Source organism: Anolis sagrei, chromosome 3 (assembly GCF_037176765.1).
Source record: "Anolis sagrei isolate rAnoSag1 chromosome 3, rAnoSag1.mat, whole genome shotgun sequence".
NCBI lineage: Eukaryota > Metazoa > Chordata > Lepidosauria > Squamata > Dactyloidae > Anolis > Anolis sagrei.
In genome coordinates, this window is record NC_090023.1 from 242271262 (window position 1) to 242297802 (window position 26541).

Below are 26541 nucleotides of genomic sequence, written 5' to 3' on the forward strand. Positions count from 1 at the left end.
TTCAACAATTTATGTCCTCTCTAGGCATTTTCTAAGTCCTTCAGTGTGAAACTATGGTGTCCTTTGGCAACATGTCCTTCATTGCTATTTTCTGTAGTTGTACATATACACATGAAGGCCAGGAACATATCCCCTGCTGATATGGAGGGTTTTCTGTATTCAGAATCCTGTATCAGAAATGCCACAGAATGCATCTATAGTTAGACACCACTTCAACTGCCATGTCTTAGTGTTATGGTTATCCTGGAAGTTGTAGTTTCATGAGGCAACTGCACTCTTTGGCAGATAAGATTAAAGAGCTTATAAAACTGCAACTCCCATGATTCTATAGCATTGAGCTGTGGCAGTTAAAGTGGTTTCAGACTGCATTAGAATACTGTAATTAGGCAGGATGGCTATTTCACATACTGGTTTGTTGCTTTTATTTATTATTTATTTTATTATTTATTTGCTTTACTTCTATACCGCCTTTCTCAGCCGAAATGGCGACTCAAGGCGGTTTACACAGTAAATATCATCACAACAATATCAAAAAGACAATTAAAAGCACATTATACAAATTACACCAAAACAAAAAATCATTATCATAGGCCTCAGCAAACAAATCAGAATCAGAATCCGTAATCATAATCCTTTACCAAATCCTATGTTCAGTTGTACCATCTTCGTGTATTCATTGCACTATTTAGCCAAACGCTTGTTCGTAAAGCCAAGTCTTGACCTTCCTCCGGAATGCCAGCAATGAAGGGGCCTGTCTGATGTCCACAGGTAGGGCGTTCCACAGCCGAGGGGCCACCACCGAGAAGGCCCTGTCCCTCGTCCCCGCCAACCGCGCCTGCGATGCAGGCGGGACCGAGAGCAGGGCCTCCCCAGACGATCTTAATGTCCTTTTCCTTTGCATAATGCTTAACCAGGATTTTTTTTAAAAAAAACCCTCAAAGAATGACAGTGTTAGCCAGCCCATTGTTTTTTTGGCTCCAACTCTGGTTTTGTTTAACCTATTTTCTTTTCACTGTGATTAGTTTCATACAGAAATAACAGGGGAGAAAGCAACACATACTTGCTTTTTACAGAGAAAGATAAACGGTTCAAACTAGCAGAAAAAAGCAACAACGCTGTCATCAGAAATCTGATTTCACATACGTCACTTGTACTTCCATGAGAAAGCTTTCCATTTCTTGTCAGTTCCCATAAGGAAGACATCTAAAATTGCACCTTACTACTTGTGAATTGCGAAGAGAAATTGGCTGGTTGCATGGGGAAATAGCAAAGCTAGGCCTTCATCTAATCTGTGCTATTTTTCAGTAATATATTTCAGATGCCCTGGTGTAAGATCATTAGTTTGTGTTTACTGCTAAAAATGTGAAGAGAGAAGAAGATATGTTAGAATTCAAGTGTTGGTTACAAATCACAATTGTGTATTTGGGGAATAGTTTTATATTAGACCAGACTATTGTTTCATCTCAACTGATGTTCACAGCTCTGACTGTGCTTAGAACGAGTCAATTCACACTGATCTTAGTCTGAATCATCCATCGGTGATAGAAAGAAATGAACCAGAACATGGCTTTAAATTATTTGTTTTTAAAGTGGTATGTTTAATTTTTCAAAAATAAATTAGCAGTTTTTTTAAAAAAAATCATGATTTTAACCATTGTAACATCAGCATAAATAATAACTGAAACAATAAGTACTGTTCTTCAATTTAAATATTTTGAAGGGTAGTTTGCCAGAGAGGTTGTCATTTAGTTATTTTTAATTATTTTAGTTGAGAGGTTTTTTTAAATTAAAAACAATTAAAAAATCATCAATATTATCCCAGTATTCAAAACTATTGTTAGTAATGATTTACACAATATTTCTTTCCACAAAACATGAATACACCAGTGTTTAAATGAAGTGATGTTTGCTTTAACACTAATATTTCCAAGGTCTGGGTGGAAATTTGGAGGTCCAGTGTACAAACTATCCATGTGAGTAATTTATAGACACTGTCTTGTACATTTTACTCAGCTTTTTCTTTTTCATATCTTGAGACTATAGTCCATAGAATGTCCTGAACCTGTAGCTTGTGATGGGCATAATGCAGCTTTCCAAATGTTGTTGGATTGCAATTCCTATCAATGTCCAGCCGGCATAGTCAACATTGAGTGGAAATCTAATAGTATCTCAAGGACCTAATAATTCCCACTTGTGCTGCATCTGAATGAGTGTCAGACAAGGTCTGCTTGTGAGTCACTTCTTTTAGCACTTTGTTGTAAAAGAAACAAAAATGTCAGGGAAGTCAGGAGAAATATCTGAAATAAAATAGGTGGCTGAGGAGATTTATACTAGTATCCAGATGCTTACTCACTCTTACTGGATAGATGTCTTATCTTGTTTCATCTCTGCTAAACAGAGCTATTTACATAACAACACCCACTTGTGTCAACAAGTACTACATCAAGAGTCAGTGTAGATTAGTGGTGAAATTACTTGAGTCAAAGAGTGCATCTGTACTGTGGCCAGATTGACACCACTTTAACTGCCATAGCTCAATGCTGTGAAACCTTGGAAGTTGTCATTTGACGAGGCACCAGCACTCTTTGGCACAGAAGTCTAAAGACCATATCTAACTCCCATGATTCCATAGCATTGAGGAATGGCAGTTAAATTGTAAAAATGTGTTTATTTTACAGTGTAGATGCACCCAAGGGCTCAAATCTCCACTCAGCCAGAAATGTGCTTGGGAGCCTTGATCTAATCAAGGCATGACCAAATTTACCACTATGTTTTAAATTGAATCCTGGTTTATCATTTCTGAGCATGTCAGTATGGTGAGCTAATTTCAAGTTTGCTAAGGGTATAGCAAATCAGATGCCTGGTTCAGAGGTAAGTCGAAGCTTTAATTTTTCCCCTCCTGGAGGATTTCTGGCTATGGTGGCTACTCACTCTCTGATGAAGAAGCCAAGTGGGAATGATCAGGCAAACATCAACTCATGCAGTTGTGAATAATAACCCAGAATTTGTCAGGATCCTGGCTTACCATCATGTTATTACTATCTGAAGCTCATTTAGTACTGCCCAGATCCATATGTAATGCTCTAAAACAGGCATGGGCAAACTTTTTTGTCTTGTGTGCATTGCTGGCCTGGCTGGGGGGCACGTGCTCGGTGGGGTGAGCCTACTTCCCCATTCTTATGCTGGGAGGAGGGTGAGACATGCGGCCACTACACCAATCCTCCCCAATTCCCTCCCACACTGATCCTCCTCCCCATCCTCCTTCCTGATCCTTGGGCCATCCTCTCTGCATAAGTATTGGGTGGCTCACTCCTTGTGGATGTGGGGAGGAGAGCGAGACAGGAAGCAGTGGAGAGCCTTCCAGAGGGGTCTCTGCTCCTGCCTGCCTTCCTGGGACCATCCTGCCACCATAAGGACAGGGCCACTCACCCCGTTCTTGTGCTGGGAGGAGAGCAAGACATGTGAAAGCCCTCAGGAGGGCTCTCCACTGTTGCCTGCTTTCCTGGGGCCATCCTCCTGGTAGGAGGGCCTGAGGAAGCCACGCAGCAGCTGGGAGCCCTCCAGAGCACTCACGGCTGCTGAGTCCCTTCCTCCCCCACCCTTTCAGCAAAAGGATGCAGCGAGCCACCACGTCCTTATGACAAGGGGACAGGAAAAATGAGGAAATAACATCACGACAGGGATACAATGGTTTTCTAATACTCACTGGGGGTGGACCTACACTGCCCTATAATGCAGTTTGAAACTGTATAATATGGTTGTTGTAGATGCATATAATATAGTTTCACTGCATTGAATTGCCTTATATGGGTCTACAATGACTATACAATGCAGTTTCAAACTGCATTATATAGCAGTGTAGACCCAGCCAGAGCTGGTTTCTTCTGCTGCTTGTCTGTAAAAGCAAAATACATTCTGGTGTGAAATATACTAGGAAGAGCTGCAAGAACAACAAAACAACAACTATATTAATATTATGACAAAAACAAGATTTGTGAGACTTGTCTACCACCAGGAGAAAATATTCTGCACAACATATGTTTATTTATTTATTTAAGAAATTAATACCCTGCATTTCCCCAATTAAGGGCAAGGCATCTTACAGCGGATAAAACCATGCATAATAAAAGTTAAAACATTTAAAACCTAATATCAGTAGCTACTGTCACACATTGTAATGCTAAATGCTGTGTGTCACATGACATCATTTTGAGCAGCTTGCATAAATATCACTACTGTTGGTATTCCCATGCACACTCCTTCCAAACATGTGGGAGACCACTTTGGATTGAAATGTAATCTCAGGGACGTGATTTTGACTCATTCAAGGAAAAGCCCCCACCCACCCCCAAGTCCAAACCTTGGGTTTTGGCAGGCTACATGGATTGGATACAGGAAGGGTTGTTAACTATGAGCTGAGCAGTGTAAAGTGACTGCAGCATTGATTAGCAACTTGAGGCAAGCACAGCAAGGAGGATGCAAGGGAAGCAAAATGGCTGGAGGTGGTTTTCCTTTTCAAGCCTAATTGGGCAATTTTCGATCGGCGGCTGCTGTTTTGCCGAGTTCAGGCGGCCTTTTCTCTAGAGTGGGGCTCTGGCTCTGCTGTGTGTTAAGTGGGGCAAGGGGACACGGCTGTCATTTTCTCAGCTCCTGAAGATGAAATTCTTGCCAAGCCAGCCAGCGATCTGAGCTTTTTTTGTCCTTCTAGGGGATTGGTTGCTGGCTCTCCAGAAGCTGGTACTGCTGCTTTTAGTCAGACAGCTCCAACCCTTTAAAAACATTTTTGTTTTGATTATGAATCAGCGGTGCCTTTTCAACAACCATAAAATCTTTTCCTCTATAAATAGGCAATAGCTCTTTTTTCCTCAGGTTCAGTTTCTCCCTCCTCCCTGCCACATTTCTACTCCTGTTTACATGGCATTTTCTAGTTGCCATTTGCTTTCTGGAAGGTTTGCAGATTAGAAAGCTTATTTTGGGAATGATGACTTCCACCCGGTATGATCAGTAGAATTCTGGAAATTGTAATCTAGAAAAGAACCTTTTCCAAAGGCTTTGGGCAAATCCTTACTCCCATTTCTCAGTTGAAAAGTGAGCAAAATGACTACAACAACCCTAAGTATTTAGACAAAGATGAAAAATCTTCTATCTCATACCATACTTTTTTTCTTATAACCATAAGAAAAAATAACCTTACAACTATTTTTTTAAAGTTTTTATCAAGATGCCTGATCTTGCCCAATCTTGAAAACTAAGCAGATTTAGCCTTGTTAGCATTTGGATGGGAGACTGCCAATGACTACTAGATGCTTTCAAAGGAAGAAGCAAAACCATCCCTGAGTATTTCTTGTCTAAAAAATCATATGAAATTATGGGATTACCATAAGCTAACAAAGATACCTTCAATCACTTCCTTTATGCTGTCTGCTGTTCAGATTTCTCATATTGACTTGTTTAAAAATCTATTTGTTGCACAAGGTTTTGAGCTTTTCCTTCGAGAATTTTTGCTGTAGTTACCATTGATTTTGTACAAGGTAGAAAAGATACTTCCTTGCATGGTGTTATGATGGTAGTGTGGGTGTTATCTCAGGTCAGATAACACCAAAATTATACTGATTTCATAAAGATGGTATAGTCTGCTTTGTAAGTAAAGCAAGGAGTAGGGAAGAGGCATTAAAACTAGCTCCAAGACTTTTGTATCTCTTGGTTCTTATACATCTTTAATTCAGAATACACTTAAACTTCATAATCAGTGTCTTGTAGAGAACTGCAAATATTGTACACTTTTATATTAAATGACTTTCTTTTATTTCCTTTTACAATAGCTCCAAGGCAAAGTGAATCGGTTACCCCATAGGCAGCAAAATGTAATTTGCTTTGTTATTTATTGCAGTTTTACTGCCAGGTAGATATAGAAGGACTAGAAATTGGCTGTCTTGTGCTGGAATAACTTGGTTGGCTTTGGGTGTTCTAGACCTTGATTTGGATGCATATAGAGTGCCATTTGCTACTTTGTCTCGAGCAAGAAAATGTCTTAGAATGGATCTGTTCCTTTCAACATTAATACTCATTTTTCAGTCCTGCTAGACTGTCTCCACATAAAATCACAGACTTATTGTCAATAAAACGAACCATTAAAAAGGAATGTAAGTATACAAGAAAAGCATTATATGTGTGTGCACTCCCTCCTGTGGTGAGATAGTGGAAATGCTGGGTTAATAAATTTTGTTAATGTGTGTCAGATGGTTGACACAATTCTGTGTTAATCTAAAACATACACAAAGAGACAGGAATACTACACATTTCAAAGCTAAACCAGATTATTTGAGAAAGCTAAAATTAATTCACTGCTGCTTTTAAAACTGGGTAGGTTATTTATTTATCGTGTCATCAGCAACCATTGTATTACAATTCTAACAGAGCAAAACAAACACAGAGATTAAAAAGAAAAAGAAAAAGAAAAAAAACCCACACAGATTTTGTAAATTTGGTATTTGGTTAAATGTCCTTTGACCAGTATCTGGCCACTTGGAGTGCCTCTGGGGTTGCCGCAAGAAGGTCCTCCATCGTGCATGTGGCAGGGCTCAGGGTGCATTGCAGCAGGTGGTCAGTGGTTTGTTCTCCGCACTCGCATGCCGAGGATTCCACCCTGTAGCCCCATTTCTTAAGATTGGCTCTGCATCTCGTGGTGCCAGAGCGCAATCTGTTCAGCGCCTTCCAAGTCGCCCAGTCTTCTGAGTGCCCAGGGGGGAGTCTCTCATCTGGTATCACCCATGAATTGAGGTGCTGGGTTTGGGCCTGCCACTTTTGGACTCTCGCTTGCTGGGGTGTTCCAGCGAGTGTCTCTGTAGTTCTAAGAAAACTATGTCTTGATTTAAGTCGTTGACGTGCTGGCTGATACCCAAACAGGGGATGAGCTGGAGATGTCTCTGCCTTGGTCCTTTCACTATTGGCTGCTACTTCCCGGCGGATGTCAGGTGGTGCAATACCGGCTAAGCAGTGTAATTTCTCCAGTGGTGTGGGTCGCAGACACCCCGTGATAATGCGGCATGTCTCATTAAGAGCCACATCCACTGTTTTAGTGTGATGAGATGTGTTCCACACTGGGCATGCATACTCAGCAGCAGAGTAGCATAGTGCAAGGGCAGATGTCTTCACTGTGTCTGGTTGTGATCCCCAGGTTGTGCCAGTCAGCTTTCGTATGATGTTGTTTCTAGCGCCCACTTTTTGTTTGATGTTCAGGCAGTGCTTCTTGTAGGTCAGAGCACGGTCCAAAGTGACTCCCAGGTATTTGGGTGCGCTGCAATGCTCCAGTGGGATTCCTTCCCAGGTAATCCTCAGAGCTTGGGATGCTTGTCTGTTCTTAAGGTGAAAGAACTGGGTAGGTAATAGATACCAGGTGCTATAGTTTATATTTCAGAGGAACTGGCAAAAACACATCTGAGTGTTCCTTGCCCAAGAAAACCTTGTGAAATTCATGGGTCACCATACGTCCTCAAACAGTTTGAAGACACGTGCCAACACAATAGCTCACACAAATTAAAATAGCAGGTGGCGTCCCAGGCAGAGAATTAGAAACTCTTTTTTAAAAAATGAAACACTTCCCCTCCTTTTCCCCAAAAAACAGAACATGCAAATCCCTTTAATAATGGGGAGAAATGGGCTTAGATTGTGCAATCCAGTTTGCAGCAAGAAGGCTTCATTTTCTAGCATAACAGTTTAAAGAGTTAACCTTGCAGGGCATGACAACCAAGCAATCAGTTTAATACTAGACATTTCCTCAAGGTGGGGCAAAAACAACTGACTGGATGCACCTTGCAATTACTGGCAGAGAGGTCTTGCTCTCTTTTGTTTCATCTTGTTTCATTTTCTCTGTTGAAATAACTGGGCTTGCCCTTTAATTCCACTCCAGGTGTGTCGGGAATATCAGCGTGGCAATTGTAACAGAGGAGAAAACGATTGCCGGTTTGCTCACCCTGCCGACAGCGCAATGATTGATACCAATGACAACACCGTGACTGTCTGCATGGATTACATCAAGGGGAGATGCTCAAGGGAAAAGTGCAAATATTTTCACCCTCCTGCACATCTGCAAGCTAAGATCAAAGCAGCTCAGTACCAGGTCAACCAAGCAGCAGCTGCTCAAGCAGCAGCTACAGCTGCAGCCATGGTAAGTCCAGACATTTTGCAAAGCCAAAAACACTTGCCAGATCCAGACCACAGTTAACATCTTAACATTCCTTGGGGAAGACATGAGTGTTCAGGTACCTCTCTTCTCCTTATTTCAAGGAGTTTTCAAGCAATAACTGCTCTTAAGTAGTTTCAAGTTTAGTTTTTAAAACTTGTGGAAAACAGTTGAACTTCTCCTTCAATATGGGTGCGTGCCTCAAATGGACTTATTATAAGCTATGTTACTTATCATTGTATTGACAGTGTGATGATTAATATACAAGCTTCTGTCTAGCTCGTTGTTATACCTATCGGGATGAGTCCAGAGGTTTTCATATGATCTGTTACATAAGAATTATGCAAGACACTCATCTCATGAGCTGTTATTTATTGTACTCTGTTTCCTGTTTTTTTGTTGTGGAAGAATAATATCCCATTATAGAGTATAGGCTTAGTTCTGCATAGTTGCTCTCACACAGCTTCACTTTCTTCCCATGGTACTACTGTTTCTTCATTCTTGTGGTTTCCATTATCCTTATGGGATGTCTTCATCACACAATTTTGTCATTTTCATGCCATTTTCATTGACTAGCTTCCCTCGTAAAGAATCTTGGAATTTATCATTTGGCAAGGTACTTGGAATTCTGTACCAGAGAAGTCAAAGGACCAGTTTGCATGATTCTTCTCATATATCCATTTGCTTTGTGTATAATGTCTTACCAGTTCCTTCTGGCACTTGCCAAAAATGGCTGATTCAGCAATGGCCCAACTACTTGAAAATCCATTCCAAGTTTCTGCGACGTGTATCTCAAATTTAGTGAAAGAGAATACAGATACAATGGCATAGACTCAGTGGTTACTATTAGTCCCCTGCCAAAAAAAACAGTGACCCACATGAGCAAATGAGAAACATAAAAATGTTGGTGCAGTGATGAGCAAAGCAGAACAAAGTAAGAAATTCATTTGTGCAAATTACACCTGTTTTCAACAAAGTACAAGGACATGTATAGTATGTGAAGATTATGCAGAAACAATTGTAGACTAGGAAATAAAATCTGCAAAATTAGTCATTCTTGCAAACAGGAACAAAATAATCAAATATTTGGTCATGCATGGTCAAACTTGCATAAACACAGTGACATGTACTTTTCTATATTCAGTTTTCTAGTAACTTTATACTAAAGGATTTTTTTATGGGAATAGAGTTGGACTAATATTTGGAACTACCTAGGAGCAGTTGCTTCCAACAGCTGGGTGGAAACACTGGAGATTCTGAAATAGGATTTTGATTTCTCTTGTTTCTCTAAAATATATCGGTGGATTCATAAATAATGTTGTGCAGTAGGGAATTTGACTGTGACATGGCATTGCAACACTGCCGCACTCTGGAAGAAATTATGGAATGCTTGAGTTGCTCAGAATGTAATTTGAAGGGATGTTAACAATTAGCTGTTTTAATGGGTCCCTTCTTTGTTCTTTGCTCAGCTGTGAATGTTGTCCTATATTTTTGATGTGGTTACACAATCTGACCATTAAAATACTACTTCATATGAAATGTTGCATGATATTCATAGCCCAGTACTGGACAACAGGAGAGAGTCCATTTTTCTGTGTTTATGGATACTTGAGCGAAAATACAGAAGGCAGACTCTCTTTCTTATCCTCTTCTCCTTTCTTTCACTCTTTCCCTGTTAGAATACCTTGTTTGTAAATAACGACATAGAGGTGTATCCTCACAATAACAACTTAGTAGTGCCTTTATTGTGCATGCTTAGTCTTGTTATTCGTTGTATATGGCATTCCGATGATTTGTTTTTTATTTGTTTTTTTCTCACCTACCCAAAAATGCACTGCTGCCCCCATGATGCACCTCTGCTTGCTGTTTATGTTAATGCGCTTGAACCCCACTGGCCCATTGCCATCATGTGCTCGCTGCCTGCTAATTAAGACTCAGTCGGCTGTCAAATCACTGAAGCGACCCCTCGAGGCAACCTTTGACCTGGTACTATGACCTTTCACCTTTTAGCTTGGCATGTAGCTTTACTGTAGATACAAATTTTTAAAAATTAAATTCAGCATAAATATTCCTTATTTCCTGTAAATTGATAATGTAAGATCAAACAGGGGCAAAAACTGATTGTGGTTTCCTAATCCAATTCATGGGGAGATTATTGATATAGTTCACAGTTACATTTATTTCCCGGCCAGTGCCCCTAAGATATAGGACCCCACATTCAGTTGAACTATTTTGTAGATGTTTCTAAATGAAGTAAAATGAGATTTTAAAAAAAGATTTTTTAAAAATGTGTATTACATATATTTGTATCTGTTTGGTTGGCATGGCTTTAACTATATTCTTATGTAGATTTAACATTTGTAATGCAATGTTAAAAGTACCAGCATGGTGTGGTACTTTTTTTTTTTACTTTTTTGTTCTTTTTTGCATGTGTAGTTAGACTTCGGGGGAAGAGGGAGTAGAATTTTAATATTATATTAACCTGTTTTCATTTACTCTGTAAAAATTCTCTTTAACATGGCTTTTGACTTGTCAATACTCATGGAGCTAGCAGTGCAGCTTTATTTATTTTTTCCCCCCATTATTGCTGCTTCCTTACTAAAACAAAACAAAACAGAACAGAACTCTGGAGCTTTTATGTAGTGGAATATGCTAGTGTATAGCTCTCATGCATCATCATCCAACAGAATCATACTGGAAGGGCAGAAGTAATATTTTCATACAAATCTCTGGCTTCGCCCTTTGTTTGAATAGTAAAGTCCGCTCCGCTGCTTGCTTGCTCAAGGAAAAAAAGATGGTGGTGCTCAATGGTTGTATCCTTACTGATTTTTTTTCTGTTTCTTTTCTCTTTCCTTTTCTTTCTGCTCCCATTTCCCCCCATTTCCTTAATTGGGTTGTCTTATACTCATCTACCACTAGGGAATTCCTCAAGCTGTACTCCCCCCATTACCAAAGAGGCCTGCGCTTGAAAAAACCAATGGTGCCACCGCAGTCTTTAATACTGGTATCTTCCAATACCAGCAGGCTCTTGCAAACATGCAGTTGCAACAGCACACAGCCTTCCTCCCACCAGGTAAGTGCAATTTCCCCTCTCCTTTCGAACCAAGAGAGAGAAACAAGGTCACCTGGAGAGCTCCCAGATATTCACTAGTGAGTCTGAATTGGCTCCTTGTGAGCAAAACAATAAGATGTTCTGGCTGCTAAACTGCAGTTTCTGCCTATGTCTGTCTTAGAAGCAAGGTGTTGGGTGCTTTCTGGCCTACTGTGAAAATCTGCATTTCCAAGGTGTGCCCATCTTACGTATCAAAACGGCATTGGAAGTCTTCTCCTTTGTGCCTGTTTTGCCTAATCCTTCATTTCACACATCTTCAGTTGTTTGTATGGTTCTTTTTTGTTTGTTTTAAATGCTGTAAGACCCCTTTGCTCACTGAGTTAATCAAAAACCTCTTTATGTGTCCCACTGCTTACTTATCATGAAGAGGTGACACAATAAACATGCAGTTGTTTAGAGCCAAACTATTAAAAGCCTTCAGTTGCAGAAACAAATCTCAAGTCTTTTGATGCCTTGCCATTGATTTTCTCACTCCCAGCTTCCATACTGTCTGGAAAGATAAAATAATACCTATTGATGAGGATAGATTTAAAATAAGTACTGCAAGTGCATTCCAGAAGCCCACCTAAGATTTCATCTTGGGGTTTGATCTGTGTTCAAATCATTTCCTACTTATGGTGGCATTGAAACAAATTTACCACCTTTTTGGTAAAGATGTATTCAGATGGAGTTTGCCAATGCCTTCTTCTTGGGCTGGAGTAATGTGGCATGCTCAAGGTTGTTTAGTGGTTTTTCATAGACAAATGGTAATTCAAACTCCTAGTATCCAAGTTCAATGCCAAAACCTTACTGACTGCCATATTTTAGTTTGCTAGATACAACTTCCCATTGGAATCCCATTTATATTAGATGATTATTTATCACAATATATTTGAGTTGATGAATTTTTTATTGCCTTGTGATGTAATCACCTGACAAAATCATGTTTATTCCTCTGTAAAGCTAATTGACTATCAACTAGTGACCAAGATCAATGTTTTTTCTTCAGTGTATCAGGGACTAGTAGTATCTTTATGTCATATTGTTATCACATTCACATTGCTCTGTGTAAAGTTGCTGCAGATCAGTGCTGATGTTCGCAGGTGGGCAAAGGTCTGCACACTATTCTTTTGACTAGCACTGCTCTAGGTCTTTTTTAAATTTGTATTTGGTGCCTAGGGTTGATGAGAGCTTCAGAGAAAGCTCGGGAGAGTCACCCATTTTCCACTTCTGTAGATCCAGTGTACTCCACTGAAAATCAATGGCAAAGAAAGGTATTTCATTGTAAGTAGAATTAGCATGCTAGTTCACTTCACTGAACAAGAAATTGAATAATACTGTTTCATAGTGTGGATATAATTCCTCGTGTGATAAAATTCTACTACAGAAATCCTCACATTTTCTGTTAACTGTCCACTCTAAATTAAACTGCCTTCTTCTGAAATACAAGATAAATACTTTATGATTAAATTCAGGAGCTTTACACTTTTGTTATTCAATTGAGTCTAAGGTGGAATTAATGATAATGTCTTTCCTTGTTAAATGAATGATCATCAAAGGGGTCATACACAGCTGTCTTTTCCATTCCTGCAAGTTATTCCACCATAGGTTTCCATTGCTTCCTCATATTCATTTGCTGCAAAGCCAGTATAAAAATGTGTGTTGGTTTAAATATCAAGGGGCATAATACATGAAAATTAAAATAAATAATATGTTTATGTAAATTTTGGAAAAATGTTCCAAAATATATGTTTAAAAACTTTTTTAGAGCTTGCTAATTAACATGCAGGAGTCATGAAACAAATAATAATTTAACAATTTATAAACAGGTTTAGAAGTTGGAACCAGTTTAAAATAGTTCTCTGCACATTGTTCTAAATCATTTTCACTATGTAACCCTATTTCAATTTGTGATATTGTTTAATATGCCTGTTTAAATTAGTCTGTTTTTTAAAAAATATTTGTGGCCTTGTAATATAGGACAGGATATAAATTTCTTAATAAAATGTTTTGTACTGTACTATAATTAGCATATTAAGTGTATGCAAATATACCGTTACTGTTTTATATTTACAGTATTTATATCCTGCTTTCATCTCTTGGTAGAGACTCAAATTGTATACTAAACATAGAATAATAAGAATAAGAAGGAGGAGGAGGAATTGATCCTTGTACTCTGCACAGTTGCCCATCCCTAACTTTAAACTATCCTGCAAGGTCCCCTAAACCTCTGTAGATTTTTAAGAGTAGGAGAGGAACTGTAGTAGATGAAGTCATAATTATCTTCATCTTATAAGTTTGAGAATAAAATTAGCAAAGAACTACCTCTCTAATACTTATGGCGTCAGAGAAAAGATAATGTGTAAGTCAGAAATTATCTACAACTCATCTGGACCTGTTTCTGCATTATTGCTTCACCATGTTGTTTTGCCCTGAGTAAGTGAGATATATTTATAGGATTAGCTGTATACCATAGATTAGTGTGGTTTCTTAATCCTCTTCATATATTGTCCATTCATAAAATGTACATGTTTAAAAGTGGGATTATTATTATTATCATTATCATTATCATATATATTTATATTTATATGACACTTTATTTATAACCCACCTCTTTCCCAGTCTGGAACTCAATATGACTTTTACAAAGATCAAGAGAGATACAGCTTTGAAATTTTCATAGTTTTTAAAAATAAACCTACAATAGAATTAAAAGTTAAAAGCAAGACAGTTAAAAACAAATACATTCTGAAAGAATCTTTTCTTCAACGTCATCAATGATTTTCCTGTGATTTTCCTGCTTCTTGGCAGGGTATTGGACTGGATGGCCCACGAGGTATCTTCCAACTCAATGATTCTATGATCACCTGCCTAGAAAAGTATAGCAGTCTAAACTTCTTAGGAAGTGAGTTTCAGAGCTTGCAAGCAACCATCTAGAAGGCTCTTTTAAATGGTCCTACCACATGTAGCTGCGAAAAATGAAGACAAGAGAGAGAGAGAGAGGCCTTTTTCGAGATCTCAAAGCTTAATCTTGCTCTTATGGGTGAATACAATCCTTAAGGTCACAACCTTAAGGTCATCTACAGCCAGTTGAACTATTAAATCAATGGAGCTGTGCATGCCTCGTATCCACCTATATTTAACAGTTGGGTTGCAGCTTTTTAGACCAGATGAAGGTTCCAAGCACTCTTCAAAGGCATCCCCAAATAGAGAATGAATTATAGTAATCCAAACAGGATGTAACTAAATCATGGGTCACCATGGTCAGATCTTTTCAGTTCAGTCGGTATTCCAGTCCACAGAAATCTCCTAGACCAAAGAGTACACCAAGACAAGAACTCCCTTGTCTTATGAGACATTTCTGGGCAATATGTGACAGCAGTTCTTATTGCAGTGTTATTTTGGTTTGTGTGTTGCTGTATATACAATAATTTCACATGTGGAGACATAGTTTACATAGCTTAGCGTAATACTTAAACTGGTCCAGGCACTCACAGAAGCACAGTAACATCCCTACAACGAGAAATTCTAAGATGGCTTGCAAACAGGCGAAATAATATGTTGCATGTATGTGAGCCCAAACTGTGGCAATAATGCAGTATTGGTATTTTAAAGCAGGCATTACATTTCAGTGAATGCTCTTATAATATTGTATAGGGTTTTTAAAAAAATAGTTAAGCCGTTTTTACAGGAAACAGTAGTGAAATCAGTCTGATGAGATAAATAAATCATCAAATCAATCTGTTATTTAAACCAGGCAACTTTCTCATACTGTTAGAGCTACATTTTCCTTACTGCCTAACTCATTTTAATCAAAATACCAGCACACAGTTCAGTCTGCTTCTCCTCTGCCCTGCTCATGTCAGACTAGTTCTAATTGACCACCACCTTGCTGTTTGATTTGACTGTGCTGATGATTACATGCAAGTGTTTCCCATAATAACCAATTTTTCTTCTTTGTTCAAATGAGATTTTCCTAATTACACGTGTGATGGGTTGTTTTAATTCTTTTCCCTTTGCAAATCCACCTTCCTGTTGCAATGCATGATGGGCAGGCTCAATATTGTGCATGACACCCGCTACAAGTGTTGGTAGGTGCCAGCTTTGTTTCTTGATTATCTTAAAACTTGTTTAGCAGCTCATGGACTCTCAAAATCCACTGCTGATTTTTAATGTATAGCTATTGTGCAAATCCATTCTCCCTCACCTTGCACTAACACTTGTCAATTAAATGCAATTGCTTTATTTAATTGACACAGGCCACCTAGAATACATGTCCTTTTATTGTTATCAAGTTGCTTTGTTACACATTCCCAGCTTCCTTCCCCTTGATCAGCTGTTGTGGATTTTGACTGGACTCTGAGTTCCAGTGTTGTAGAAATGTTGTTGTGTGTCATTTCTGATTTATGGCAACCCCAAGGCAAACCTATATAATGAGGTTTTTCTGGCAAGATTTGTTTAAAGGGGATTTGCCATAGCTACCTTCTGAGATTGAGAGAGTGTGTGACATACTCAGGGTCATTCAGTGTGTTGGCTGAGCAGGAATTCAAACTCTGGTCTCTGGAGTGAGAGTCCAACGCTCAAACTACTACACCATGGCTATCAGTTGTAGAAACAAAAAACAAAATTTATATTTCATGTAAGTAAATCAGAATTAGAATTTTATATCAGCCTGGCTATGACAATATCAATAGAAAATGTTAAAATGGGAGGGATAAGGGTGTGGTTATTATAAGAGCTGTAAGGATTTGATGCTAAGGCCTATTTTAAGTTTGTTGAATATAAAGTGAAATAATTAATTTTGATTGTATCGATTCCCATAATTTGATGGTAACAAGCATTTTCCCTTCATTTTCTCCCCACTCCCTTCCCTTCCCTCTTCTTTCATCTTCTCTCCTTCCTGCTCTCTGGAATGTTTTCTGCTTTGCGCTACAATTGCATGTCACTCCGCTGGTGGCGATGTCTCGTCCCATGGCTTATCTGCTGATATAAATACCATACTCAATTATTCTCTCACCTGTTGCCATGGTTTCCCATACTGCTACACTCTTCTGTATGTTTGCTTATATGATTTTCCTTCCGAAAGTTCCCATGGTGCACGGCGCTACGCCCGCCACTGTGTCTGCAGCAACAACATCTGCCACAAGCGTCCCCTTCGCTGCAACAGCCACAGCCAACCAGGTTTGCTAATTTACAGCTTTGTTTCTTAAACTGTAACTCAGAATCGGTGCTTGGAAGGAGCATGGAGATTTTTTGTTTTGTTTTTGTTCATTTGTTTGTTTGTACCTCTTGTTGGCCTACACGTTCTCTGAAGTTCAGCAGCATAGCTTAATTTCTCTTTTGCCAATACTGAAACAGTTCACATTTTCTTTTCCTGAGTGAAATGAAACACTGAGTATATTTTCCTTGGTTCTCCATAGAATAGTGGCTAAGACAGAGGGACCATAGTTTGCAAGGTCACCAAATGAATCATGGCAAGATAATACTGAAGACATCCAGACACAATCTATAGTACCACTGAGTGTATTCTGTCATGGATTCAGGGTTATAGCTGTTTGTTTCTCCTCCCCCCCCCCCCCCCGCCCCCATTTAGGCAGATGTTTGAAACAAGGATCATAACAGCATTTTACTGAATAAATGATAAAATCAAACAATTAATACTAACCCAGTACAAGAGTGTTTCGTGTTTCAGCATACCTGTTTCCTAAACTCGCACTTCAGATGCACCACTATCAACTCCTCTTTTCTTTCCGCAGTCTAACTTCCAAGTCAACTCCTCATATCTCAAAATTTGCCAGTTAGCAGACTGATTTTTGTAATTTCCCCCTCAGCCGTTCTTTCCAGCATTGCTAGGACTGTCATTGGCTACATGCTAGGTAGGTTTTCTTCCTGCTGTCCATTCCAGACATTCTTTGAATTTGAAAAGGGACGATTCACTTTCCCTTATCGCCTCCAAGATTTGTCCAGCAGTTTACATAGAAATGTCATGTGTTACTCACATATCCTTAGGGAAGTAGCCTTCAAAATTTCTGAACAATCCATAAAGAGGTTAGGACACTAGATGAACGCAAAACAGTTACAAGTTTTTCTTTGCTTGTTTTCTTCTTTAATGATATTGAAGTCACAGAAAATTCAGTAGGACAGGGTAAGTAGAAGACAGAGGCAGAAGATTACAGGATTAGATACCAAAAGACTTGAACATTTTTCAAGCAAGAATCCACTGTCAAGTCCCACAGGCCTCACAATTATTTTCAATGCTCTTGCGCCTAGGAAAGAGCGCAAAACACTGGAACAATTTTGTAGTGTCTTATTTCAATATCTCCGGTCCAAAGCACTAGGATTAGATAAAGTGCTGATAAATTCATATAATGTGATCAAAAGATAGACTTGTCACAGATTCAGATCCCATTCTCTGTGCTTTGTGGTTTGGTTTATATCATGAACTTGGAGAGATGCCTCCATTTTTGCAACAAAGGGTAGATCTACACAGACAAATAATGCAGGCCAGAAGTGACATCCAAAACAATTGCAGTTCTCGTTGTGACTCAGCAGGAATGCCCTGAGCTGCCTCAGTGATGGGAGGGCATCTCTACTGCCCAGTGACATCAGAACTGATTTGGTGTTGCTGTACAGGGACCAACTTCCCCCCTCCCCATACACACACACACACTTTCCCCATGTGCTGCTGCTGGTTACACAAACTATGTGGCCCACTGTCTGCTTAGATCTCCACTGAGCTCCTTCCATATCTGGTAACTTGAAAAGAGGATGGAAATGATCTCTTTCATGATTCACAAGACATAGAAAGAAGTCGGAAGAGATCCTAGCAGAAGATAGGTCACATTGACGCTGCTGTAGCGAACAGCAGCATGCGGACAAGGGGCAGTCATTCCATGGGATGACTCTCAGGACACCTGCAGCAGGTTCCACACAGGAACCAGCTGTGGGTGTCTGCACTGCCATAACTCATGGAAAGCCCAAATCCTCCAAAATTCGTGCTTTCTCTTAAGTTATTTTAACCCAGAGTAGGGACCCATGAATTGGCATTTTCTGGGTTAATCTGAATCAGCCTGCATGTATTTTGTGGCCACCTGTGGGTTGATCCAATCCTACACCACCCTAAACAGTAAGTGTGGATGGGGGCAAACTCTGTCTGTCTGTGTCTGAGTTACAATAACAACCAAGTTTAATATTATGTTTAATAATCTTTGAGGTGTCCCACTACAATTCAGATATTTCCCGAATTAAGTTGATTCAAATTTAGGATTCTGCCAAATCAAGAAAAAATTCTACCAAAGACTCATTCAGTGTTGCTACATAATTAAATGTGATAGCTCTTTAGAATTTCCAGCCAAATTAATTAGGGAACGGTTAAGGAAATGTTCAGTTATCTTAGAAGTTGATTTATTTTTTTCGTCTACCCATAACTTTGAGGAACTCTTGTTCAAAAGATAAAAGAAAGCATTAGTAAATATAGCCCAATCACTCACACATATTTTCACCTATATTTTAAAAAAGAAAACCCATGCAATTGCTTACCTAGATTCTGGGATTTCTCTCTTTGCTGTACAATCTAATCATTTCATGCATATATCTCTGGGTCTTCATGATGCATTTGGTCAAGTTTTGCAGCAAAGCCTCAGTATATACATATATGAGTGATATATGTATATAGTGCATAAGCAATGTTGACATAATGTAATGCCATCCAAATGCAATGTGCATGCATGCAGAAGTCCTTAAGAGTTGGCCCCTTCATCTTCACTGACGGGTGCTGAAGGTCCTTGGTCTATTTCGACAGCACTACCCTTGAAGCTTCTACACAGCTGGGTGCAACAACTTCTCCTGCTGCAGTAGAAAAACAATGGTATGAGAAGCTTCATTACACCTGGGGAATGATTATGTGCAAAACAAAAAAAAATGCAGTCAAAATGTATAAAGGGCATCTAGAGAAGAAATATAGGATCAGGGAAGCATTTTTCTGCCCTAAGATACTAGAAGCAGGATTTTTTTTTTTTTAAAAAAAATTGAAACCATAAAATGATGACCAAAGTAACATCTAGTAAATATAGCCAAACCTATGAAACATCAGCTACAGCAACAACAAAATAGCATCAGCGTATTGAAACATACATTCTCTTCCACTCAAGCTTTTACTAAGAATGGACTTTAGCTTGGGAGCTTGGTTCAGTATAATTCTATTGATCATATCTGGCAGGGTGTGTTACAAAATATGAGACTCGGTGGCCAGGATGGAATGCATTGGGAGTATCTCAATATAGCATTGCTGTGGAAAGAACTTTGGGAAATCGTTCCGATTCCTAAATACCAAAATAAATGTTTCGATGGCATTCCAGCTTCAAAGATGAAATAAAGATCACAATGCATGGATTGCCACATATCTGATGCTTGTTAAACCCAGCTTTGAACAGTGTGTTATAGTTCACCCTTTCAGTACTTCTTCTGGTGTGTAGTTTCTGTTGTGTGCCCTTAAATCAATTTTTACTCATGGTAGCCCCAAGGCAAACCTGTCACAAGGTCTTCTGGGTTAGCCATTGCCTCCCTCTGAGGTTGACAAAGTGTGACGTGCCGAAAGTCACCCAGTGAGTTTCTATGGTTGATTGGTATTCAAGCCCTGGTCTCCTTGTATCCTAGTCCAGTACCCAAAACTACTACACCATGCCTGCTCTCTGGTGTGTGCTTCATTGAATATTGGCATAGCTTAACCAGAAAATTGAGTCTTGGTTCTTGTTTTTGTTGTAAAAAAATGTGTATGATAGCATCTTAAAATTAAGCTTGCAAAATCCACAGGCTCAAGATTTGTTATTTTTTTCAGAAACTTGATATCCACAAAATTCTGTGTAGGCCAACAAAAAGGGCTTTTGAAATGACTGCACTGCATGAATTTTTAACAGTTAATTTATACTCCTTTCTAAATGATAATGATTGAAATAATACATTAACTGAATGTTTTCAATTAAATCGCTACCTGTGTTTTTATTAACATGTGGTTACAATCTAGTTTTCTGCTGTCTTTCTTCCATTATACTTTGTTATTTCTGCAAAGTAATATTCTTAAGAACAAATTACCCATAATTTACAATTCTTTTCTAATAGATACCCATAATATCTGCCGAACATCTGACTAGCCACAAGTATGTCACACAGATGTAGACATTTAATCATCGAACAGTAAGTTTCTTAAATATGTTTTTATCATACATTCGTATTGCTTTCCAAAGTTTTTATTCTGTCGCCCTATAATGTGAACCCAGTTAATGAGGCCAAATACCAGACCATGGTAAGCTGAGGAGAATGCTGCACTAGAGCCTTTCTGTCTAACATACACATTACAATCCTATGATAGTGGAGAAACCAGATAGCATATTAGAATGGTGCTTGGCGTAGATTGGTCAAGTAGAGGAGAGTCACATGGAAGTTCCAGTCAGTAAATAATCTTTCATTTGAAATACTTCAACTTGCTCATTTTAATGGCCTGACAGAATGGAAGAAGCTAATAAGTGATCACAGAATGATCAACCACAACAGTCACAACCTTGGAGTGTTGTTCAGTCTTGTTTGTTATCCAAATGCTGGTCATAACCTATAAAACTGCTTCTGAAAGACATATCACCTGATTTGAGGCTGCCTTAGTTCATAGATCTGTGGGAAAAGATTTTTTTCTTGGCTGTACTCCCTCTTGGTCAGTCGAAAGGCTGAACAGGGCATAGGGTTACAGCCTGTGTTGGATGGGGTTACACTCCCCCTGAAGATGTAGGTTCGCAGCTTAGGGGTGATCCTGGATTCATCGCTGTGCCTGGAACCCCAGGTTTCGGTGGTGGCCAGGGGAGGTTTTGCACAGTTAAGACTTGTGTGCCAGCTGCACGCGTACCTTTGGAAGTCTAATCTGGCTATGGTCGTCCATGCTCTGGTCAAATCCCAAATAAATTACTGTAATGCACTCTACGTGGGGCTGTCTTTGAAGATGGTTCAGAAAATGCAGTTAGTCCAATGGGCGAAAGCCAGATTACTAGCAGGAGCTACATACAGGGAGTATACCACCTCCTTGTTGTGTCAGCTCCACTGGCTGCCTGTCCACTTCTGAGCTCAATTCAAAGTACTGGTTTTGACCTGTGAAGTTCTATACAGTTCTGGCCCAACTTACTTGTACGAATGCATCTGCCTCTACATCCCACCTCGTAACTTAAGATCATCCAGGGTGGTCCTGTTCTCGCTCCCGTCAGCATCGCAAACGTGGCTGGCGGGGACAAGAGACAGGGCCTTCTCAGCAGTTAGCCCCCCGCCTGTGGAATGTGCTTCCAAATGAAATACGATCGACCCCATCCCTCCTGGCATTCAGGAAGAAATTAAAATCTTGGTTTTGGGACCAGGCTTTCGGACAATAAACATAAAGCAGCACTTTGACTGGAAATGGATTGGCAAGACTATATGAGGATACAGTTTTATTGTTCTATCAATGGGTTTGTGGACTGAGTATTGTTTTTAATTTAATGACTGTTATGATAATTTGGTTATACTTAATTGCTATTGTTTTAACTCTGTATGTATTTATGGTTTTATACTATGTTATTGATTTGTGGCATCGAATTGATGCCTTTGTTAGCCGCTCTGAGTCCCGTCCCCCCCCCCCCCCCGGGGGGTTGATAAGGGCGTTGTAAAAATGCTATGAATAAATAAATGTTCAAAGTACATTTGGTGAAAAACCAGGGGAGGGCCTTCTCTGTGGCTGGAGCTTCCTCCCATTGGCATTTGGTTGGTCCCCTCTCTGTTCTTCTCCCAAAAGCAAAGGCCTTCTTATTGAGTCCTGCCTCATTTGTTGCTTTTTAAATGGTTTAAATCCGTTTTTAATTAAGTATTGCATTTAGTGCAATAGTTAATCTAGTTATATTTTTGTTGTTGTCCTATGGTCAATTTTAGTTGTTTCAATGCATGTTGTAGTCCACATTTGGAGTAAAGGTGGAATAAGGCAAATATTGTAATTGATTACATAAGCTTTTGGATTAATGTTGCAGTCTTGTACATCTCTACTCAGAAGCGAGTCTCTTTGAATTAAACAGCTTGTACTACCAGGAAGTAAATACAGGGGCACAGCATATGGCTGTCACAATGTTCTAATTGAATAGGAGAAGAATTATATGCAATAAAATGACTTTTTCTTTTTTCACAGATCATATAAAAGAAAAGAGGACAGTGTGGTTGAATGAAGAAACAGGACAGGTCATTAGCCATAATGTATATACTGTCAAATAACAGCACCTGAATTTCCTCAGCAGTAAGACATCCACATATTGCATGCTAACAAGATAAAAATGACAAAACTTGGAAATCCACTGCACACTGTTGCCTATATACTTTGTACATTGAATAGATATTTGTGCTGGGGTGATCATATTGTCTAAAGACTACAACATTGTCTATCTTTTCTAGCACACAGGTATCTAGTGCATACGGCCTCTGAAGTATGCATTGGTAGACTCTTTTCCTACATAATCATGTATGTCATCTTGAAAAGACAGACTGTGATGTAGCCATAAATCTATTATGTATTGGTACGTCTGTAGACCAAGATATAATTTTTAAGCAAGTTTATTTCTTTCAAGGTTTACAAATAACAAAAGGTGCACCTTGTATTTAAAATTGCCATGATAGAAGAGACCGTGCATGCACAGTATAATTTTTTTCCTTTTTTGTTTTGTTTTAAGAGTAATATTTTTAAATGTAATAGATTGTAAGAAGTGGTAAAGAGGTATCTGACAGAGATGAATGTGCCAAGTAAAAACCACAACTGTGTATATTTTTAAAGCACACCAATGGCTTTAAGTACCATGTTGTTAAAGATTCTCATGAAGTGCCATAGACTGTAATCAACATAGAGTATTATTTCTTCAGTGTTACATTAAGAGCCACAATTTTGTTGTTGTTTTTTGCTTGTTTTGCTAATTGCTAATCAGTCAAAGGGCACCCTTCAGTTTTAAACCAAAGCTGTCTCAGAAATGGCCACTTTAGTTAACAGTAGACAGCACAAGAATTTTAAAACAAAATAGAAAGAACCCTAGATATACAGGTTATTCCTACACATACCGGATATATAAACTTATATAAATTATTATAATACCTTGTATTTGTAATAGTTATGCAAACTATACTGTATAACACAATATATAATTGTTTTTTTTTAAAAAAAGGGAAAAGCCATTTCTGAGACACTGTTAGCAAAATGTTTAAGGAATTTCCTTTTTGCTCGTGTTTTTAACCTCTGTCAAAAGTCCAAGAGACTCTAAATGTGTCGTAGAAGGTGGGTTTGGCTTTACACTTAAAATGCATCATTTCAAAGTCATGCACTTCAAGAAAAGAGTGACTCTAATTGTGGGGAAGCACTGACATCAGATGCACGATAAAAACCAAAACAATGATGTCTATGAAAAAATGTCAATCAGAAATAGACATAGGGCGGGTTAAATATTGAGATGAGTTTTATATGTGATTTCTTCTGTTCTAACTGCTTATAGCCTTAGAAAGCCTTTACAAAAATGAAACAAAAAATAGATGTTCATTCAAGTTTTTAAGAATGGATTCATCCAAAGGAAATCATTTTTGTGGTTTGGATGTTGCAGCTAGTAAAGGATATATTTTGTTCTGTTCAGCAAAGTTAAAGATTGCTGAGGTGGGGGCCAGGTCACTGGTAGTATAGTGTGGAATGGAAGAGGCGAGAGTTCAGTTCTAGAACTTTCCATACTTCCAAGTTTACTTGCAAGTTTTTATGCTTGAGAGATGCTTTCTAATTAAAAAAAAGAATGATGTGTTGATTTTACTGATTGTACTGTACATCTATTAAAGCCTTAGATTATTACATTACGGGTTAAAACCCATACCAATGTAATTTCAATCGTGTTAAGAAAGTATAGGTGACTTCACATGTTTATTGTAGTTTACTTACATTAGAGAATACGACATATTTTTCCTCGTTAAAATAGTAGTTTAATTTCCTACATTTATTAGATCATGTTCATTTTCTATTACCAGATGATTGCCATTTCAGTTTATAGGATTTTGTTTTATTAGATTTTACTGATGGATTTTTCAAAATATGAAAAAAATTAAAAAGTTTTTTTCTTCATAGCATATGCAGTTTTGAATTTACATGTAGTGTCATGAATATTCGTATTATTGTTAACTAAATGATTTATATTTTACTGATTTAATATTACAATGTAAGAATATCAGTCATTGTTAGTTCTTGTCTAGTTTCATTAAAAGAACAAAGATCTTTTATATGGATATCTTATATAATCATTGCTAAGTAAGAAGTTAAGTTGTTGCTATTGCAACGATCCTGGCAGACAACTGAGTAATATTTTGATGATTTATTTTGTTTGTAATTAATTATAAAAGAAAAAATCTAGTTCCTAGATATTAGAATAAAAATTTATTTTCTACTGTATCCATTTCAAATGTTAAGATATTGTTTAAATATTTTTTTGAAATCCCTGAATATCAGGCCTTGTTATAAATAAGCTGCATAATCAATAGATCAAGGGACTTTTTGTTGATAATCCAAATACTCAAAAGTTTACGTATAACAAGAATTATAATATGTGTGAGTGCGTGTGCAAACTCTTGAGGGTTGATTATGCTGCAGTTTGGCATGTGGGAAAGTATAGAGAGAGAAATTTGACCTTTTGCACTTCTGTATATAGTCAAAAAGAGAGAGAGAAACCTGTATAATAGTAAGATCTTATTTTGAATAAAAATGTCTATAAATACAAGGAGTTTTGTTAAGGCTAAAAAAAATATGACAGGCTGAACAAAATTGCTTGCTAAAAAGTGGCACAGAGTTAGCACTCCAGACCCCTTTGGAAAAAGTTGCTTTGCTTTATGTGAACAGCTTCTAGTTTGCCAGGATTTTTCCAGCTGGAAAGATTGGCCATCCTTCCCAATTTTCATGACTAACAAAAGCTGCACTGGTCAAGATCTGCCTGAAGTTCATTACTTATTAAAATAAAATTAAAGAAAAAATATTTTTTTAAGATACAGAATTTCAAATAAACAGGTACTTCAAACCATTAAAGGGAAATCATGGATCAAATGTGTTGTACATTACTCAAAACAACAACTGCATGTTTAAAGTATCAAAGAGAGAGAGAAAGAGAAAGAAAGCAAATCTATATATATATATAAAAGATATATATTCTATTCAAACCAGTTTCTGACAAATTTCAGTAGTTTTATTATTCACACACTGATACACACACAAACACACACACAAACACACACAACCAAACAGAAACCAATATTGACTTTCACACGCACAGAAACAGATAAAAAAAATATTGTCAACAGGCAAACCAAACCAAACATCATAGCTGTAGTTGTTATGTAATTATTTTTATTGCTGTAGTGATCCTGTTCTTTTAGCAGGTGAAAAAAGATACCCTATCAAATTTACCATTTTTAACCTAAAGCACTTGAGAAACCATGGGTAATATATGATGCCAAAGTGAACGGGTGGGGGAAAAAAATTAAAGAACATTGGATTTATTCTGAAAATTCACACAGATTAATTAATAATGTTGCACTTCCTTGCAACCCTGCAATTTTCATCTGCTGAAAGGACAGATGTGCTTGTTTTTACTATTATGTAACCACAGACTTAAATTTGCTTGGTAGTTGCTCCAAATTATGTACTCTGTCCTGGGCTGCAATTTGTTTTTATGCTTATTTTATTATTACTGCTATAGTTGACCTAGCTGTATGGAAAAAAAATAAAGTTAAATTGCCCTAATAAAACTTCTTTCTCAATTATCTTCTTTTCTGTTTTCAAGCTTGATGTGGGGAGATGTTTTTAATGGGATGAGGGAGGAAATGTAGGATCTAAGATCCAGTGGATTGTATATGGGGAATATATGGAGAGGTCTGGCTTGGGATTCAGTTTAATAATTATGTGAAATATTTTACCATGCAGCATGTAAGATGTCTTTGTTCCTGAAATACAATTGTACATATTTTCCTATCTTAGGGGGTAAGAATTTATAGAGCTAGATAGACAACTGTGCCTAGTCCAAGGGGCAATTTCAACTACCACAAGCTGCATTGGTTCATCTGTGTACACCAGAAATAATATCACATCACTTCCAACAGATTTTTGTTATTTTTCTGTTTTAGTGAAGTTAAGGGAAGACTGAGGCAAATCATTATATTTGCAGGTATTGGTGTGGGGCTGGGAGGAGGATTGGGGCCATTCTAAGTG

The 26541-nt window shown here is 38.1% G+C and overlaps 1 protein-coding gene across 27 annotated transcripts in view; it reads left to right on the forward strand.

Annotated features, from left to right (window-relative positions):
* MBNL1 (muscleblind like splicing regulator 1) overlaps nucleotides 1-26081 on the forward strand; it is a 213943-nt gene extending 187862 nt beyond the window's left edge. For 7 of the 27 annotated variants that reach the window (XM_067465999.1, XM_067465992.1, XM_067465997.1 and 4 more), the window contains 8 exons: nucleotides 7910-8167; nucleotides 10115-10168; nucleotides 11102-11255; nucleotides 12453-12557; nucleotides 15329-15364; nucleotides 16360-16454; nucleotides 20391-20465; nucleotides 22462-26081. In XM_067465999.1, coding sequence (XP_067322100.1) covers nucleotides 7910-8167; nucleotides 10115-10168; nucleotides 11102-11255; nucleotides 12453-12557; nucleotides 15329-15364; nucleotides 16360-16454; nucleotides 20391-20447 — 759 coding nt within the window. In that variant the 3' untranslated portion in view covers nucleotides 20448-20465; nucleotides 22462-26081. The remainder of the gene's footprint in view (nucleotides 1-7909; nucleotides 8168-10114; nucleotides 10169-11101; nucleotides 11256-12452; nucleotides 12558-15328; nucleotides 15365-16359; nucleotides 16455-20390; nucleotides 20466-22461) is intronic. The other 20 variants (XM_060767684.2, XM_060767692.2, XM_060767688.2 and 17 more) reach the window with 10 other exon arrangements.
* The last annotated feature ends 460 nt before the right edge of the window (nucleotides 26082-26541 follow it).